This window comes from Pseudophryne corroboree, chromosome 3 (assembly GCF_028390025.1).
Source record: "Pseudophryne corroboree isolate aPseCor3 chromosome 3, aPseCor3.hap2, whole genome shotgun sequence".
NCBI classification, from domain to species: domain Eukaryota; kingdom Metazoa; phylum Chordata; class Amphibia; order Anura; family Myobatrachidae; genus Pseudophryne; species Pseudophryne corroboree.
The window spans coordinates 620,505,114-620,523,641 of NC_086446.1; the positions used below are offsets into that span (position 1 = coordinate 620,505,114).

Consider the following 18,528-nt stretch of genomic DNA (forward strand, 5'->3'; position numbering starts at 1 on the left):
TATAATCCCCATGGTCCTTTCGGAGTTTCCAGCATCCACTAGGACGTCAGAGAAAATAAGAATTTACTTACCGATAATTCTATTTCTCATAGTCCGTAGTGGATGCTGGGCGCCCATCCCAAGTGCGGATTGTCTGCAATACTTGTACATAGTTATTGTTACAAAAATCGGGTTAGTATTGTTGTGAGCCATCTTTTCAGAGGCTCCTCTGTTATCATGCTGTTAACTGGGTTCAGATCACAAGTTGTACGGTGTGATTGGTGTGGCTGGTATGAGTCTTACCCGGGATTCAAAATCCTTCCTTATTGTGTACGCTCGTCCGGGCACAGTATCCTAACTGAGGCTTGGAGGAGGGTCATAGGGGGAGGAGCCAGTGCACACCAGGTAGTCCTAAAGCTTTTACTTTTGTGCCCAGTCTCCTGCGGAGCCGCTATCCCCATGGTCCTTTCGGAGTGCCCAGCATCCACTACGGACTATGAGAAATAGAATTATCGGTAAGTAAATTCTTATTTTTTCCTGTGTATACCGGTATTAGGAATTTCGCCACCCCTTCCCCTTTATTCAGTTTTTATCGTTAACCTTTTTATAATTACTTATACTATCGCTACGGTGAATAGAAACATCTGCAATCTACATTGCAATATTGTAAATTAATAAATACCCCCTATTTTTTACTATCACTGGATGTTATTTGTATTATTACTTCCTGTAAGGAAGTGCACAGGGAGCAACCACCCTTTTTTACAGCGAGAGAAAGGGAGGACACAGAAAGAGAAGGGAGAGACAGAGAGAAGGGTGGGAGGCAGAGAGAGAGAGAGAGTGAGAAGGTGGACAGAGAGAGAGAAAGAGAGAAGGGTAAGAGAGAGAAAGAGAGAGAAGGGGGAGTGAGAGAGAGAAGGGGAAGACAGAGAGAGAGAGAGAAGGGGGGAGAGAGAGAGAGAAGGGGGGAGAAGGAGAAGACAGAGAGCAAGAGGAGAGAGAGAGATGGGGGGGGACAGAACGAGAGAAGGGGGGAGACAGTAAAAGGGTTGAGTCAGCTACCCCCCCCCCCACCTACAGCCGGCATTGTGTACCTTTTCTACACCCTCACCCCCTCCCAGGATAGACGGCACTTTGTACCTTCCTAAGCAGCGGGTCCGCGTCATTAGCATCAGCAACCGCAGCGGGTCCCGTCTTTAGCTAAGGCAGGCGTGGGTCCCCATCATTTGGATGTGGCGCCACTAAACCCCTGCAACAGCAGCGTCCCGAGGGGAGGCAGTGAGAGGAAGAGAAGGACATGTGAGTGGAGGGGAGGAGCTGGACCACCTCGGCCAGCGCCGCGGCCGGCCACCCTCTTAGCACTGGATCCGCACAGAGGCACAGGGAGTGCGCACCACTGCGCTAGCAAGGTCACGGTATACAATTGCAAGGCGGGTTGGAGGGGTGAGGGGAGTGAGTGGGCGGGGGTTCCGGCTGCCACTGTTGGTAACAAAACAAAAAAAAAAAAATTCTTGTCACCAAAGTTTGCTAGCACAGTCTGGGCCTATTTTCATGGGGGGCCTGGAGCTGCAGCTCCACCCGCCCCATTGTTAATCCGGCCCTGATTGTAAGCTCACAATAAACGCTGATTTTAAGAGAGAACTATTGTTATTATTATTTTTTTTATAATTAACACTTTACAAAATTACTTCAAATATTTTCAAACATAAAAACATATTCAGCATAACTAGAGACGCAGGCAGTGGTGACTGATGACAATCAGTATGAGCCAAGACAGACAGATCTGACAAATGACTAGTGTCAACATAACTTGAGAAGAAGCAAGTGATAGCAGATGACATCCAACATAACTGGAGAGGCAGACAGTGCTGTCAGATGATGATCAGCATGATCAGAGAGGCAGGCAGTGCTGACAGATGATGATCAGTATGATCAGTGAGGCAGGCAGTGCTGGTAGATGACAATTAACAAACATCACTGGAGAGCCAAGCAGTGCTTACGGATGTCATACAGCATAACTAGACATGCAGGTAGTATTGACTGATGGCATTCAGCCGAATTGGAGAGGCTGACAGTGCTGGCAAATGATATTCAGCATTGTGGGAAGGCAGTGTCAACTGATAACATTCAGCATGATTGGAGAGGCAGGCAACATGATTAGAGATACACAAACTGCTAACTGATTACATTTAGCAGACTGAAGAGGCAGCTAGTGCTGACTGATGAACTTCTATATAACTGGAGAGGCAAGCAGCACTGACAGATGACATTGAGAAAGACAGAAAAGGCAAGCAGTGCTGACACGTGATGTTCAGCATAATTAGAATGATATATGGGGGGGTCGTGTACTGCATACCATAATTTTGAACAGAGGCCCTCATTCCGAGTTGTTCGCTCGCAAGCTGCTTTTAGCAGCATTGCACACGCTAAGCCGCCGCCTACTGGGAGTGAATCTTAGCTTCTTAAAATTGCGAACGAAAGATTCGCAATATTGCGATAAGACATCTCTGTGCAGTTTCTGAGTAGCTCGAGACTTACTCTGCCAGTGCGATCAGTTCAGTGCTTGTCGTTCCTTGTTTGACGTCACAAACACACCCAGCGTTCGCCCAGACACTCCTCCGTTTCTCCAGCCACTCCCGCGTTTTTCCCAGAAACGGTAGCGTTTTTTCCCACACGCCCCTAAAACGGCCTGTTTCCGCCCAGAAACACCCACTTCCTGTCAATCACATTACGATCACCAGAACGAAGAAAAAACCGTGAGTAATATTCCTAGCTGCATAGCAAATTTACTTGGCGCAGTCGCAGTGCGAACATTGCGCATGCGCACTAAGCGGAAAATCGCTGCGATGCGAAGACATTTACCGAGCGAACAACTCGGAATGACCACCATAATGAGAGGTACCACCATGCTGAGACTTGCAGTAACATTAAAAAAGATAAAATGCAGGCACACTCTCTAAATACTTAACACTGCTAATCGTAATAATAATATTAGACTCTGCAATATGACAGAGTAAATTATTACAATTATAATTATTATAATTATTCTGATTAGCAGTGTTTAGTATTAAGAGAGTTCACCTGCATTTTCACTATTTAGAGAGACAGACAGTGCTGACGGACGACATTCAGCATGATTGTAGAGACAGGTAGTGCTGACAGGGGTGTAGTATGGCTGACCGGCGGTCTCCTGACCGCCGGTCAGCTTACCGACGCCGGGATCCCGGCAGCATACCGACGCCGGGATCCCGGCGGGGAGGGGCGAGTGCAGCAAGCCCCTTGCGGGCTCGGTGGCGACCTGCGGTCGCCACTGGTTCTATTCCCACTCTATGGGTGTCGTGGACACCCACGACTGGAAATAGTCCCTGTTGGTCGGCATGCCGACCATCGGGATACTGAGCCGGCGGAATGGTGGAGGAGGTCATGTGACTGTCGGTCAGCAGACCGTCGGTCACATGAATACCACCCGCTGACAGATGATATTCAGTATGGTTAGCAGACAGTGTTGACTGATGATATTCAACATTATTGGATAGGCAGGCAGTGTTGCAGTGTTTCCAGATAATATTCAGCATGATTAGAGATGCAGCTAGTGTGAACTGTAAGAATCTAAATAATGGAGAGACAGGTAGTGCCGACAGATGACAATAAGTAAGACCAGAGAGGCAGGCAGTGCTTACAGATGATCTTTAGCATGATTACAGAGCAGGCAGTCCTGACTGATGACATTTAGCAAGACTGAATATGCAGGCAGTGCTGACTGATGACATACAGCATGATTAGAAATGCAGCTAGTGTGGACAGATGACAATTAGTAAGATCAGAGAGGCAGGCAGTGCTGACTGATGACATACAGCATGATTAGAGATGCAGCTAGTGTGGACAGATGGCAATTAGTAAGATCAGAGAGGCAGGCAGTGCTGACTGATGACATACAGCCTGATTAGAGATGCAGCTAGTGTGGACAGATGACAATTAGTAAGATCAGAGAGGCAGGCAGTGCTGACTGATGACATACAGCCTGATTAGAGATGCAGCTAGTGTGGACAGATGACAATTAGTAAGATCAGAGAGGCAGGCAGTGCTGACTGATGCCATACAGCCTGATTAGAGATGCAGCTAGTGTGGACAGATGACAATTAGTAAGATCAGAGAGGCAGGCAGTGCTGACTGATGCCATACAGCCTGATTAGAGATGCAGCTAGTGTGGACAGATGACAATTAGTAAGATCAGAGAGGCAGGCAGTGCTGACTGATGACATACAGCATGATTAGAGATGCAGCTAGTGTGGACAGATGACAATTAGTAAGATCAGAGAGGCAGGCAGTGCTGACTGATGACATACAGCCTGATTAGAGATGCAGCTAGTGTGGACAGATGACAATTAGTAAGATCAGAGAGGCAGGCAGTGCTGACTGATGACATACAGCCTGATTAGAGATGCAGCTAGTGTGGACAGATGACAATTAGTAAGATCAGAGAGGCAGGCAGTGCTGACTGATGCCATACAGCCTGATTAGAGATGCAGCTAGTGTGGACAGATGACAATTAGTAAGATCAGAGAGGCAGGCAGTGCTGACTGATGACATACAGCCTGATTAGAGATGCAGCTAGTGTGGACAGATGACAATTAGTAAGGTCAGAGATGCAGGCAGTGCTGACTGATGACATTTAGCATGAATGAATATGCAGGCAGTGCTGACTGATGACATACAGCATGATTGGAGAGTCAGGAAATACTGAGTGCTTTTATCACTTTTCTCTGTTGCTGATGTACAATCTAATGTTGTAATAATATAATAAGAAAGATTTTTAAACACTGGAAAATCAGTGTGCACATGGGGTCTTCATATGTTAAAAAAATAGACATTATGCGTTCCTCACAGAAATTCGACTGATCCTCTGTTATATTACGTATTCAGTAGACTTTAAGATTGTAAAACAGGTGTACTGACATTAGGGAAATAAGCTAATTGTGTTTATCTGACAATGTAATTTATTTGAAGAAGCGCATGACAACCATGAAGTATAGGTTCATTAGGTTATAGGTTTAGCTTAGTTGCGACAGGAAAAAATTGTCTACTCCTTGGAACCTCAAGTCCATTCCTATTACAGGTCTGTTAGGAAACCTCTCTAATAAGTCTTTCAAGCGTGTGTTTGTAAGGAGCTTGACCGTATAACCAAACCCAATGTATGCAATTTTCCTTTATTCACTGGTTTTGGACGTAAAGCTATAAGTAAAATCTGTAGGTCATTGTGAAACTTGGAGACAAATTTAGGCATGAAGGCAGGATTTTTTTGCACCACTTTATCCGAGTAAGCATTTAGTGTACAACCATAACTGTGGCTTAGATTTTTCCATATACATTTACAAGAGCAAGAACAAAGCCTGTAATCTTAGCACGGTCATCCATGTTCAGTAAAGAATTCTATATTTTTATGTATTGTTGAATGATTTCTCTTGAATGCGTGACCTGCAAGCCACAAACCAGTCCAACAGCAATAAGTTGTATGGTGTTTTCCTTTTCCCTCTACTTGCTATCATTAATGTCTTCTTTTTCTACCTGCTGTCCTGCTTCACCTTTCTTCGTCAATCTGTTTTCTTTATTGTCTCTCTTATTTCCTCTGCATCTTCTCCTTTCCTTTGTACGTCTTTTCTTACTCTATCTGGTTTCCTCTGTGTACCCTGCTTTCCTCTCTTTGTTTTCCCTTGGCATTCTCCTTTCTTTATCAGACTTCTTTCCTCATAGCCATTTGTTGAATTCTCATTTTCTTTTTTCATATAAATTCCCATGCTTTGTCACAAGATAACAACTGGGGTATTATAGAATTTACTTCACTCTTCCTCTTCCAAGACAAATATCTAATATGTACAAATCAGGACTGAAATAAGCTAAGAGAATGCACCTCGCTTTCTTTCTTGCACTCCATAGGCTGGGAGGCAATCAATTTGCCGGCTGTTGGGTTTCCGGCATTCAGAATACCGACGCTGGAACCCCGACAACCGACAATGTCGACAGCCGGATTACCAGCGCAAAGGGACTATTCCCACTCATGAGTATCCACGACACCCATAGCATGGGAATATATTCTGTGGCGAGCGCACAAGGGGACTCGTAGTACTCGCCCACGTGCCGGCATTCTGGCAGGCGGGATGCCGCTGTCGAGATGGTGACAGCTGGCATCCCGTCCGCCGGAAATAGATATGTATTCCTATATGCTGTTTTAATTTTAAATTAGAATATACAGAATATGCAATAGAGTGAGAGGTAAGTTCCCTGTTCCAGAAAATGGTTTGGCTAGCATAGGTTACAGCAGATAGGCATACACAATTTATATTATTGATAATGTACTACATATCATTGCTACAGAGTACATATACGTTTTATGTTATTGTGCTTCCCAGTAATTAGTATCTTCAATGTGCGTCTATACATTTCCATGTAATGAACTAAGGCATGCAAAGAAAATGCTCCATCTCTCATTAGGAAATGGATTGATTTCCTGTCCCCTGTAGCAATCACTTTGGCGCAGAAAATAAGCCAGATTTTCTACATTATTTATACATTCCAGCTATCTATACTGCAGGAGATGCACAATGAGGAAATTTAGGGATTTCTGGTTAGAATGGTATACTTCACAACATCCCCATTGCACCCAAACCACAACTAATTTACACTATGACATGTTCCTTTTTCCTGCAGGTCACGCCTCTTTTTTGTAAAAAAAAAAAAATCAGGACTGTTGGAAGGTATGGAGTAGCAGAGAGTATCTAACTACTCAACCAATCATACCATAATCAGGATGGAAAATCTGCCTGATGAGCACAAGGAACCACTCCTTAGTCAGACCACCCATGTCAAGACCGGCTTCACCTATGAAGGTCACCTTCAACTTTTTCTTCAGATCAGCTCGTTTTCTTGTAAGCTGGAAAAATAGAATATCATTTAATAGGCTTTACATGTCAGGGGACAGTTTCATCAGAAAAAAAGCTTTTACAGAATCTATTTCATCACCTTAATTGTTTGCCAAAAATGTGGTCTCAGTAAAGCAGATAAAAAGGTCTGGCTCAATAAACGTCTGACTTTGACCCAAAGTCAAAATGCAAGTTGCGTGTCTACCTACCTAGATAAATTGTACTTGTTGATATTAGAAGTTGGCACGCTATCAATGTCCATTTGTTTAGACAAAGGTATTGCTGGTAATCCAATATTTTTTTTACAAAATGTTATTCCGTGTATACAGTCTGCTGGTGCAGCAATACCTGCTGGAAACTTATGCAACATAAAACTCATCTGTACTTAAAGTGAAAGGATCATCTAGACACAGGAAAGAGACATTTTGTGCTCTGTACTAATATTGAGGGATACATAAGTTCTTTTGATGATCAATATACTGACAGTGAATATGTTAACAGCTGAATGCTGGCGCCATAATGCAGACAGTTGCTATGGTGGTTCAAGGGGCGGACGAGCAATGAAGTCGCATGGTGTGCTCTGACTCATGCTGCCACTGGATCGTTCCATAATTGCAAGAGACATGTCCTGTTTTAGGTCTGCCTGAGTCTGAGTTGTACAGACTGCTGCCGGTGGTAACTGTGTGAGGTGGAGGCTGACAGCTCCTCCTCTGAGTCCAGAGTGACAGGCGCTCTCAGCTTCTGCGTGCCTAGGAGTCTATCAGTCATGCTGCACGTATGAGCCGAGTGCCAGCAGCCCTGTGCCACCACTTCTACCTGGTAGGCAAACACAAGGAAAATTTGTTTTCTATTTGCGCAAAAATCTATATATATTTTACTACCAGCAGAATGTGTTGCTTTTTGGGATGTATCAAAAGCAAACTTATGACATCATCATGGGCACCACAAGCAGGAGGGGTCATCTGATTCATAAAACATACTAATTTGTCAAAACTTTAAATACATTATTTCCCAGGTCTGTGCCTTTAAAATCAACTTCTGTTTTAAAGGCAGAGACTTAGAAATAATGTATTTGAAGTTCTCACTAAGTGGTTTATTGCTTTTATGAAGCAAGTGACCCTTGCCTCAAGGCCAGGCTCACAATTTTGTGCATGCGCAAAAGTCTCATCCTCTGCTTCCCAAAAGGTATTATACATTTTTTAACTATTCGGGGGGTGAGGGGGAGGGATGGGATTCCTGACTGTACCCACTGGAGTCATAGGGGTAAATTTACTAAGATGGCAGTTCTATTTAAGATGGGATGTTGCCCATAGCAACCAGTCAGATTCTACTTCTCATTTATCTAGCACCTTCTAGAAGATAATACCTGGAATCTGATTGGTTGCTATGGGCAACATCCCATTTTAAGCAGAACTCCCATCTTAGTAAATTTACCTCATACTGTCTAGAGACACTGCCATCTTAACACTGTCAGCATTATAACTTTAAACATGATTGTTAAGCATCATGTTTAACATTACAATTTTGACACAATTAAAATTATGTAAGATTACTTAGTCACCCCCATGTTATCTCACAGGCAACGTCCAGGGCCGCCCTTATATTTCTGCTACCGTGCGTCTAAATTTGTTCTACGTCTCTGTATAAACAAAATAAGGGCTCATGCACAGTACAACTCAGAAGCATGCACTGATGAAAAACATTGTTACACTGTGTGCGACATCGCAACTGCGTCTGACCAAGAATCAGGTTCATATTGTGTAGAAACCCCACTGAGTGGACCTGTCACCTGTATGCATTAGAAGCAAGCACACTTTGTGTAGAGCCAGTATTTAGCTTATGAATTCCATAGGAATAATGACAGCAATATGAAAGCCACATTCTTCAATGGATGTCACCAGATCCTAGGAAATACTGGGAAGTGGTCATTTTGTCATCAGTCAGTTTACAGTGAATATGTGGACAGCGGAATGCCAGTAGCAGACCCAGTCTGACTCTACATACAAAGTGCTATGATACAGCGGCTTTCTCTCATACCAAGTTCCGTTGTGCCTCATATATAGAATCAGACTCAGTCACACACAGATATACTGTACTAGTGTTGCATATAAAATTAACCAGAGCAGACTCATTAAGCAGTTTTGTCACATCACACTGCGACTAAGATGCACATTCGCACAACAAAGATGTTACACTGCTCAGCGCAGCTCACTCGCTCCAGGCATCTTACGCAGCATGAGGTATTGAGGCCAAGTGTATGAGGACACATCTGTGTGTTAGTAACCAGTACTGAAAATGTTCATTGTTTAGTTACTGTATTGTTTATTTTTTTATATATATATATATATATATATATATATATATATATATTGGGTAAACTTTGTGACCATTCTGCTGCAAAGTTCTTTAAGTGCTACACAGGTTTAGGCAGCAATGTAGGATTATATATTATTCAGCATATTACAGTTTATCAAACCCTTTATCAGGGATATAACTAAATTGCTCCTGAGGTATTGGTTCCAGTATAGGCATAATCTGAAGAATTTTGGTTCAACCACAAATGTCTGCCTTGATTCTCTGTGGAGTGAATTGAATTACACCTTTTTATATATATAGCAAAAATTTCCACTAATGGAAGGTGCACTCTCGCTGCAATGAATGAAGTCCGTTCATAAAAAAGACTTTTATTGGAAAGATCAAAAGCCTTATGTGTCGACGTTTCGGTCCGTGTACCGGACCTTTCTCAAGACTAATTGCTCTTTAGGTTTAACCACGTTCATCTTATACATGTGTCTATAAAACAAACAAAATACAGACATGTTCACATCTACAGGGAACTGAGCCTCCCAGGCCAAATACATCTGATCAAAATTCAAATAGAACAGGTGTAGAACCACCTTAATCCCAAATAGAATGCATATCACCGTGTTGCTTTAAACCGTTGCACCACCGTCACCTGTGACATTATCACTCAAAGTACTATAAATATACTAATATGCACAGCTCACCTAAGATCAGATCAGAAAAATCCAGTTAGATAACTAACATACAGGTAGCGTCCCGGACACAGCCATAAGTATCAGAGATATGCGTCTAAAAATGCGAATATATTCAACAAATAATGTTTAATGTCCAAAGAGAAATATCAGCTATAAGCATAATAACAACGTCACAGCCGTACCTGATCTCACAGATCATGCTACCATGTTGCAGCGACAGGGTCAAACACGTTGAGGTGTGCTGTATAAATAACACCAAAAAATGCATCTGTATATCAATTCAATCAGGTGTCAATGCCAGAAGAAACAAGATATAAGGGAAAAAAGACTCACATGTGTGGAGGGTAAATCCAAGCGTCCCTGTGCTGCATAGCATGTGAACGCACTGGGACTGCTATTTAAATGTTGCGGACCGGAAGTGTCATGTGCAACATCTATGTGGTTCCCCCCTGAAAAAAAACCGCTTCTATGTATCAGCGGGCTCTAAAAAAGCCGCTCAATATCGGCTCACCCACTGCCCAACAGTCTCCGCTGCCCGGAGACAAAACAAAGCCGCTCACCCAGTCCTGGAAACCGCGCCGGCTGGACGCGAACTACATGCGTTCCATTGGCCGGAAATGCGTTCCACGGGGCGGAAGTGACGTCAGGGCGCACCCGATAAAGCAATACAGCTGGTGATAGCTGGAAACATTGAACCAAAATAGGTTCCATCTCATCTAATGTTCATAAAAGCATAAGTATAACTCAGTGCAGGTATCTAGACCACTAGACTGAGGAAACCTAACAAACGAACTCCATTGGAGTAATGTAAACAACTCGACTAGATGAATCTAGAATCTGGTATACAATGGGTTAAATTCAGATGTCTAGGCCTGGGAGATCGTCCTTACAGACAGCAATCACGTGGTGGGACAATTGTACATAGATAAAGTATACATATATTATCTCATCAAAATCTGAATTCCAAACATGTGAAGTTACTTATGAATCAGTTCAATACTGATATACGGTAACTCAGTGCAAATGAATATGTACATATAATTCATTATATCATTCACAATATAGTCCCCATTTGTATAGAACCCGGAGGAATTCATACATAAAAAATGGTGATATTAATGTTGAACAGTATCACTCGCAGAGAATTCATCAATGAGAACATATGTACACACACAAAAACAATAAAGTAATACAAAAAAAACAACATTACAAAAAAACATTAAAGGGATTAGACTCATTGAGTCCTCTGGGTGAGACCGTGTCCAACCTGTGTATCCAATAGCTTTCGCGTCTCTTCAACAACAGGGATCGATCCCCACCCGTAGGACATGGTGGGATCCAATCAATTAATTTACATTTTAAACTGGCAACTTGATGTTTAGCTGTTATGAAATGCCTAGCCACTGGTTTATCCGTTTTACCTGTGGCCAGTGCAGTATGGATCGAAGATCGATGGTTAGCCATCCGGTCTCGGAATGGCCGTGTGGTGAGGCCAACATATAAAAGCCCACAGGGACACTTGAGGATATAGATGACATGATCTAACCGACAGTGTAAATGATACCTTAACTTGATTGCTTTGCCCGAATGGGGATGATAAAACACTGGACCAGTCAACATTGATCTACATGTGGTACAACTGCCACAAGAGTAGCTGCCTGGTCTGGACTGCATAACTTGGAAGGGAGTCAATTCCTTCTTTGGAAACATGGTGGGGCGCATCAATAGTTGTCTAAGATTCGCGCCTCTGCGATAAGCCACCATAGGAGTATTCATCTTAGAGAAAGGAAGATTGGCGTCAGTGGCTACTATCGGCCAATGTTTCCTTAATGATTTACGTATGGTGGTAGTGTTGTCGAACTGAGTCGGAAAAATCATCCGATCTGTTTTTTTATTAGATATACTCTGTTGACCTAAAAAGATCTTGGTTGCTCTATTTAAACATTTGGTTAAAGTACTAGGTGAATATCCCCGACTCAAAAATCGGGAGGTCACCTCTGAACATTGTGTGGTTCTACGGTCAGGTTCCGAGTTAATGCGCATGATGCGCAAATATTGAGAAATAGGAAGGCTTTCTTTTAAAGCTGGAGGGTGAAAACTCTCTGCCTGTAACAGCAGATTGCGGTCGGTAGGCTTGCGAAAAACAGTCGAGATAAAACCTGCATCTGCTCTAATGATGGTGACATCGAGGAAATTAATTTCAGTCACTGAAGTGGTATGTGTCAAGCGGATCGGGCTATCCAATGAGTTTAATTCATCGGCCATACAATTAAACTCAGATTCAGTGCCTCGCCAAAGTAAAAATATGTCGTCTATAAATCTGCGGTAAAATATTATTTTATGCCCATATGTGGGTAATATATGGGTATTCTCATAGTTAGCCATGTAAAGATTGGCATATGCAGGGGCTAGATTCGACCCCATTGCGGTGCCTGCGATTTGCATAAAATACTTGTCTTTATATAGAAAATGATTTTGAGTCAATATTAGTTCAATAAGTTCCAGTATGAAGTCAATAGGTAATTCAAGATTATTGGCGTTCAACAAATATTTTTTAATAGTGTCTAGCCCTTCTTGATGCGGAATTACCGTGTATAATGAGCTAACATCAAGAGATGCCAAAATCACATTGTCATCATCCACCCGTATTTTATGTAACTGGGTCAAAAAGTCACCCGTGTCTTTAAGATAACTTTCAGTTCTTAATACTAGTGGTTGTAAAATACTGTCCACTAGGATGGCCAGTGGTTGAAGTACAGAACCCTCCGCTGCTATAATTGGCCTTCCTGGTGGACTAACCAGGGTTTTATGTATTTTTGGGAGTGTGTATAGTATAGGACACTTGGGGTGATCAACCTGTAAGAAGTTTTTTAGTTCCTCGCTAATCCATCCCTGTTCATAGCCAAATTTGATGGTGGAATCAACTCTGTTCTTTATTTTAGCCATGGGATTACAATCTAAAGGTCTATAAGTCCCTGAATCCGCTAGTTGGCGTTGGATTTCTTGGTCATAGTCCGCCCAATCCTGGACAACGACCGCTCCCCCTTTATCCGCTGGACGGATAACTATAGAGGTGTTCTCCCTGAGTGCTTTAAGAGCACAACGTTCAGGGGGGGTCAGGTTATCATACATCTTAGGTGTTTTATCAGTCTCGATGTCAGATTGGACTAATCTCAAAAAAGTTTTGATGCTTGCATTAGTGGACGGAGGATCGAAGTGGGATTTACCACGGAATTTGCTAGGTTCGCCAACTGTGGTTTTATCAGAGAAATGTTCACGGAGCCTCATCGACCTGCCGAATTTGTATTGATCAACTACTTTATCAAATGGTTGAGCTGTACAAGTTGGGACAAAGGTTAACCCTCTAGATAAGAGTTTAATTTCAGCTTCATTTAATTGTTTACAGGATAAATTAAACACCGTATTTACTTGCGCTTCTGGCGGCCTCTTCGCTTGACCGCCACCCCTCCTCGTGTGCGGTCGGTGCCGCTTCTGAGGTATTTGCCGGATCCGGTGGCGTTCTCCGGTCCGGGCTCTAAAAAATTAACAGTGTCGGAGGGCCCCTCCATGTATTCAGCGTCAGAGGTGGAGACAGAAGACCCAAATTCTTTGGGAAATGTCTGCGTTCTGCGCCTACGGGGATAGCGTCTATAGGATTCATCCGAATTGCCTAGAAGCCAACGGTATACAGTGTGATTGGAATAATCGTTGGTCACTGTTAATAATTTTTTCCGTTTAAACGAAATTAATTCTTTTTTGTAATTTTCAACTTGTGTTTGTAATCGGTCTGTCCAGTTTTGTGATTTATCATCACGAAGTGTGGGGAGTGCTGTAATATTCGTAGTCTCAATGTCTATCTTGATCTTTTTAAGTTCCAAACCCACCTCCTCTATGACTAATGCCATGAGGTCTAATGAACATTTATTAAGAACCCCACACCATCTGCTGCAGAAAGTGGGGTTGTTTCTCCCTAGTGTGGGAATATTGACTATACGGAATCCTCTAGGTAACTGCTTACGTCTGTGATATTCCGAGAGGAACTGACCGTGTAGGGTCAGATCGACCTCCCTTTGTCGCTGTTTCAATACTTTATAGAATACATCAATGGGAGTATCTGAGGGCAAGGCATCGAAATCCAGTTTATCGAATAGGAGTTTTTCAACTTCCCCCTCGGTAAACGAGACGGTGCCGCTTTCTGCCTGGGAAAGTAATCCATCATCCAATAAGTATACTCCCGTTTGTGACATCCTCTGAATACTGAGAGGTATAGCCACTATACTAATAAAACCTCAGGGCAGACTGATGATTGTCACAAAATGCAAACAAATAATAAAGCTAACAAAATAAGTGTGTAGAAACAAAAAATGATAAAGAATAAGCATAAAAAAGAAAAACCTAAATAACAAAAAAATGAAATAGACAAAAGAGTCCCATTTGTGTTTATAGTCTGTAGGACCAAAGAGTCACTGTATCTGCAGACAATGCCTCACTGTTTCGGATGGGTGTCAGGAAATCTGATCCACTATCAGTGAACCCGACTCAATATCCACGTTGATCCTGCACTCTCATCTCATCGGTTCCAACGTTGCGGGTGCTCCTAATGAACCTGGTCAGGTCCACTCAAACAGCAAAAATTTCCACTAATGGAAGGTGCACTCTCGCTGCAATGAATGAAGTCCGTTCATAAAAAAGACTTTTATTGGAAAGATCAAAAGCCTTATGTGTCGACGTTTCGGTCCGTGTACCGGACCTTTCTCAAGACTAATTGCTCTTTAGGTTTAACCACGTTCATCTTATACATGTGTCTATAAAACAAACAAAATACAGACATGTTCACATCTACAGGGAACTGAGCCTCCCAGGCCAAATACATCTGATCAAAATTCAAATAGAACAGGTGTAGAACCACCTTAATCCCAAATAGAATGCATATCACGTGTTGCTTTAAACCGTTGCACCACCGTCACCTGTGACATTATCACTCAAAGTACTATAAATATACTAATATGCACAGCTCACCTAAGATCAGATCAGAAAAATCCAGTTAGATAACTAACATATAGGTAGCGTCCCGGACACAGCCATAAGTATTTGTTTTTATATATATATATATATATATATTATTATTATTATTTTTTATCATGACGTTCATTTAATAATGTCAAATTATTTCCCAAGTTAATGCAATAAAATAAAATAAAAATACCTCATCAAGTGAATCGCTAACGAGCTGCTGCCGTCTGACTTTGATATTCAGGAACAACATATTCATATCCGGCTTCTGCCGCCGAGACACTTTGTCAACAAGGCTTTGCTACAAAATTAAAAGAATATAACTGCACAGCCGGATTCAACAAGTACATTATTTTTTGATCTGTAACATAATTAGAAACTGCAAAGGCTTTATAAATTTATCAGTATTTGCCTGAGCCAACATTAATTTGATTCCAAAAGAATCCTAATTTGACTTTAAGTGATGAAACCCAGGTTTAAATGAAGTCAACTCGCAAATCAACAGATGGAATTTGTAATGTGTACATTGACTACTTGTGCAAGCCTATATCTTGCAGCATACAGCTGATGTGTATGGCTCCATAGTATCTCAGCTACTTACATTTTTAGTCACCTGTCACTAAACCTACTGTATAAATGTTATAACCCAGAGGTTCCCAAACAAAGTCCTCAAGGCACCCTATTAGTCTGGGTTTTAAAGATATCCATGTCTCAGCACAGATGGCTAAATCAAACTGACTGAGGTACTAATTAAGGTATCTATTTACCAAGCTTTAAAGAGTGATAAAGTGCATGGAGATAAAGTACCAACCAATCAGCTCCTAACTGCCATGTTACCGGCTGTGTTTGAAAAATGACAGGAGCTGATTGGCTGGTACTTTATCTCTGTCCACTTTATCTCCATCCAAGACGTACTGAATAGACCCCATAGTCACCTTTGGACAAGGATGGCTATACTTAAACCTGGACAGTTAGGGTGCCTTCAGAACAGAGTTGGGGAACCTCTGTTATAAACTATTAATGTAAAACAATTTTTCTTAATTTTTTTTTTAGAGCATAATGCACTGCAATCTCTGAACACCTTCTGTCATTTGATTTAATTAGTGATTTTATAATCTCTACCAAGCTGTACACATATGGGCTGAGTCGGGAGCACAGTGAAAAGTAAGTAACCTGGCAAACCCATGGTACACTGCAGGTGGGCAGACTTAACAGGGGAAATTCAACTGTTTTGCACGCCGATCTCCCGTCTAATGTGATGGAAGATTGCGGGTAACTAACAATTCTATTGTTGTTGTTTTTTTCATGTTGATCAAAACATTGAAAGGTCACGCTGATCGAAAGCTGCTAAACCCAACCAAACTAATGGGTGCAACGCAAAAGTCCTGTTTGAGTGCTCAAATGGTCACTTTTGGTGCATTTCAGCTCACTACGCCCTGGGAGTGTGAGCTGAAATACTGGCGCTGGCAGCTGATCGTGCCCGAACGGAGCTACAATTGAATAGCTCCATTGGGTGCCAACTGCTGGCTGCAAGTGAATATAACACTTGAATTACCCCCACAATATACTATGCTAAATATTTAGGGGCTGATTAAATTACACACGAGCTGCCACTTAAGTGACTTTGCAGAATGTGATTCTCACTCATTCCTGCTCGTAGCCTATGGAGGTGAATAGCGCACATGCCACGGAGCTACTTGTGTGTAACTGAATGTGCCCCTGAGAGTTGGGAGGGACATGTGGTAGCTGAACTCTAAACTACAGTGTAAAAATAAAGCTGTCCAGTATTTTTGACCTACATGCAAAGCCAGACAGTATTAGCGCTGTATGTAAACCAAAAATAGCTATACAGGTTGAGTATCCCATATCCAAATATTCCGAAATACGGAATATTCCGAAATACAGAATTTTTTGAGTGAGAGTGAAATGGTGAAACCTTTTCTGATGGCTCAATGTACACAAACTTTGTTTAATACACAAAGTTATTTAAAATATTGTATTAAATGACCTTCAGGCTGTGTGTATAAGGTGTATATGAAATATAAATGTTTTGTGTGAATGTACACACACTTTGTTTTATGCACAAAGTTCTTAAAAATATTAGCTAAAATTACCTTCAGGCTGTGTGTATAAGGTGTATATGAAACATAAATGCATTCTGTGCTTAGACTTAGGCCCCATCGCCATGATATCTTATTATGGTATGCAATTGTTCCAAAATACGGAATAATCCGATATCCAAAATTCTTCTGGTCCCAAGCATTTTGGATAAGGGATACTCAACCGGTATTGTATATAAATGTGTTTCCACCTTTTGCATTGCAACATTGTCCAGGTGAAATGTTACTTTCTTTTTTGCTTTGCTCCGAAATCTAACCTGTCCTGCTACACAGAGATATTCATGTCAACCAGGAGCAATATGATTACCGACACCTATTAACAGTGATAGATCGTTTCCATTGACTAGACAGTAAGTTATTCATGTAAAACTTCATTAGTAAACTACTGTGTTTTGCCCTATAGTGATATAATATGATTTTAATTACCTACCGGTAAATCCATTTCTCGTAGTCCGTAGAGGATGCTGGGGTCCACATTAGTACCATGGGGTATAGACGGGTCCACTAGGAGCCACTGGCACTTTAAGAGTTTGAGAGTGTGGGCTGGCTCCACCCTCTATGCCCCTCCTACCAGACTCAGTCTAGAAAATGTGCCCGAGGAGACAGACAACTTCGAGAGAAGGATTTTACACAGACAGTGGCGAGATTTACACCAGCTCACACAAGGCAAACCAAGCTAACTAGCTTGAAACATCAGCAACGGCTGAACAATATTACTTAACCACGCAACAAAACAGTACTTACCCAAGAACTAAGCAGTACTGAACTAAGTAACCACTGCAGGATAACAAAGCGCTGGGCGGGCGCCCAGCATGCTCTACGGACTACGAGAAAAGGATTTACTGGTAGGTAATTAAAATCCTATTTTCTCTTACGTCCTAGAGGATGCTGGGGTCCACGTTAGTACCATGGGGTATAGACGGGTCCATTAGGAGCCACTGGCACTTTAAGAGTTTGAGAGTGTGGGCTGGCTCCACCCTCTATGCCCCTCCTACCAGACTCAGTCTACAAACTGTGCCCGAGGAGACAGACAACTTCGAGAGAAGGATTTTACACAGATAGTGGCGAGATTCACACCAGCTCACACAAGGCAAACCAAGCTAACCAGCTTGAAACATCAGCAACGGCTGAACAATATTACTTAACCAAGCAACAGAACAGTACTTACCCAAGAACTAAGCAGTACTGAACTAAGTAACCACTGCAGGATAACAAAGCGCTGGGCGGGCGCCCAGCATACTCTACGGACTACGAGAAAAGGATTTACCGGTAGGTAATTAAAATCCTATTTTCTCTTACGTCCTAGAGGATGCTGGGGTCCACATTAGTACAATGGGGATGTTCGAAAGCTCCCAGAACAGGAGGGAAAGTGCGGAGGCTCCTGCAGAACTGATTGACCAAACTTCAGGTCCTCAGTGGCCAAGGTATCGAACTTGTAGAATTTTGCAAACGTGTTCGACCCCGACCAAGTAGCCACTCGGCAAAGCTGTAACGCCGAGA

The 18,528-nt window shown here is 42.3% G+C and overlaps 1 protein-coding gene across 2 annotated transcripts in view; it reads right to left on the reverse strand.

The window, feature by feature from the left end:
- The window catches only part of HECTD2 (HECT domain E3 ubiquitin protein ligase 2), a 258,294-nt gene that overhangs the window by 67,368 nt on the left and 172,398 nt on the right, over window positions 1-18,528 (reverse strand). For both annotated transcript variants that reach the window (XM_063961662.1, XM_063961660.1), the window contains exons 12-13: window positions 15,102-15,209; window positions 6,775-6,907 (exon numbers count right to left, since the gene is read on the reverse strand). In XM_063961662.1, the coding sequence (XP_063817732.1) occupies window positions 6,775-6,907; window positions 15,102-15,209 (241 nt within the window). The remainder of the gene's footprint in view (window positions 1-6,774; window positions 6,908-15,101; window positions 15,210-18,528) is intronic.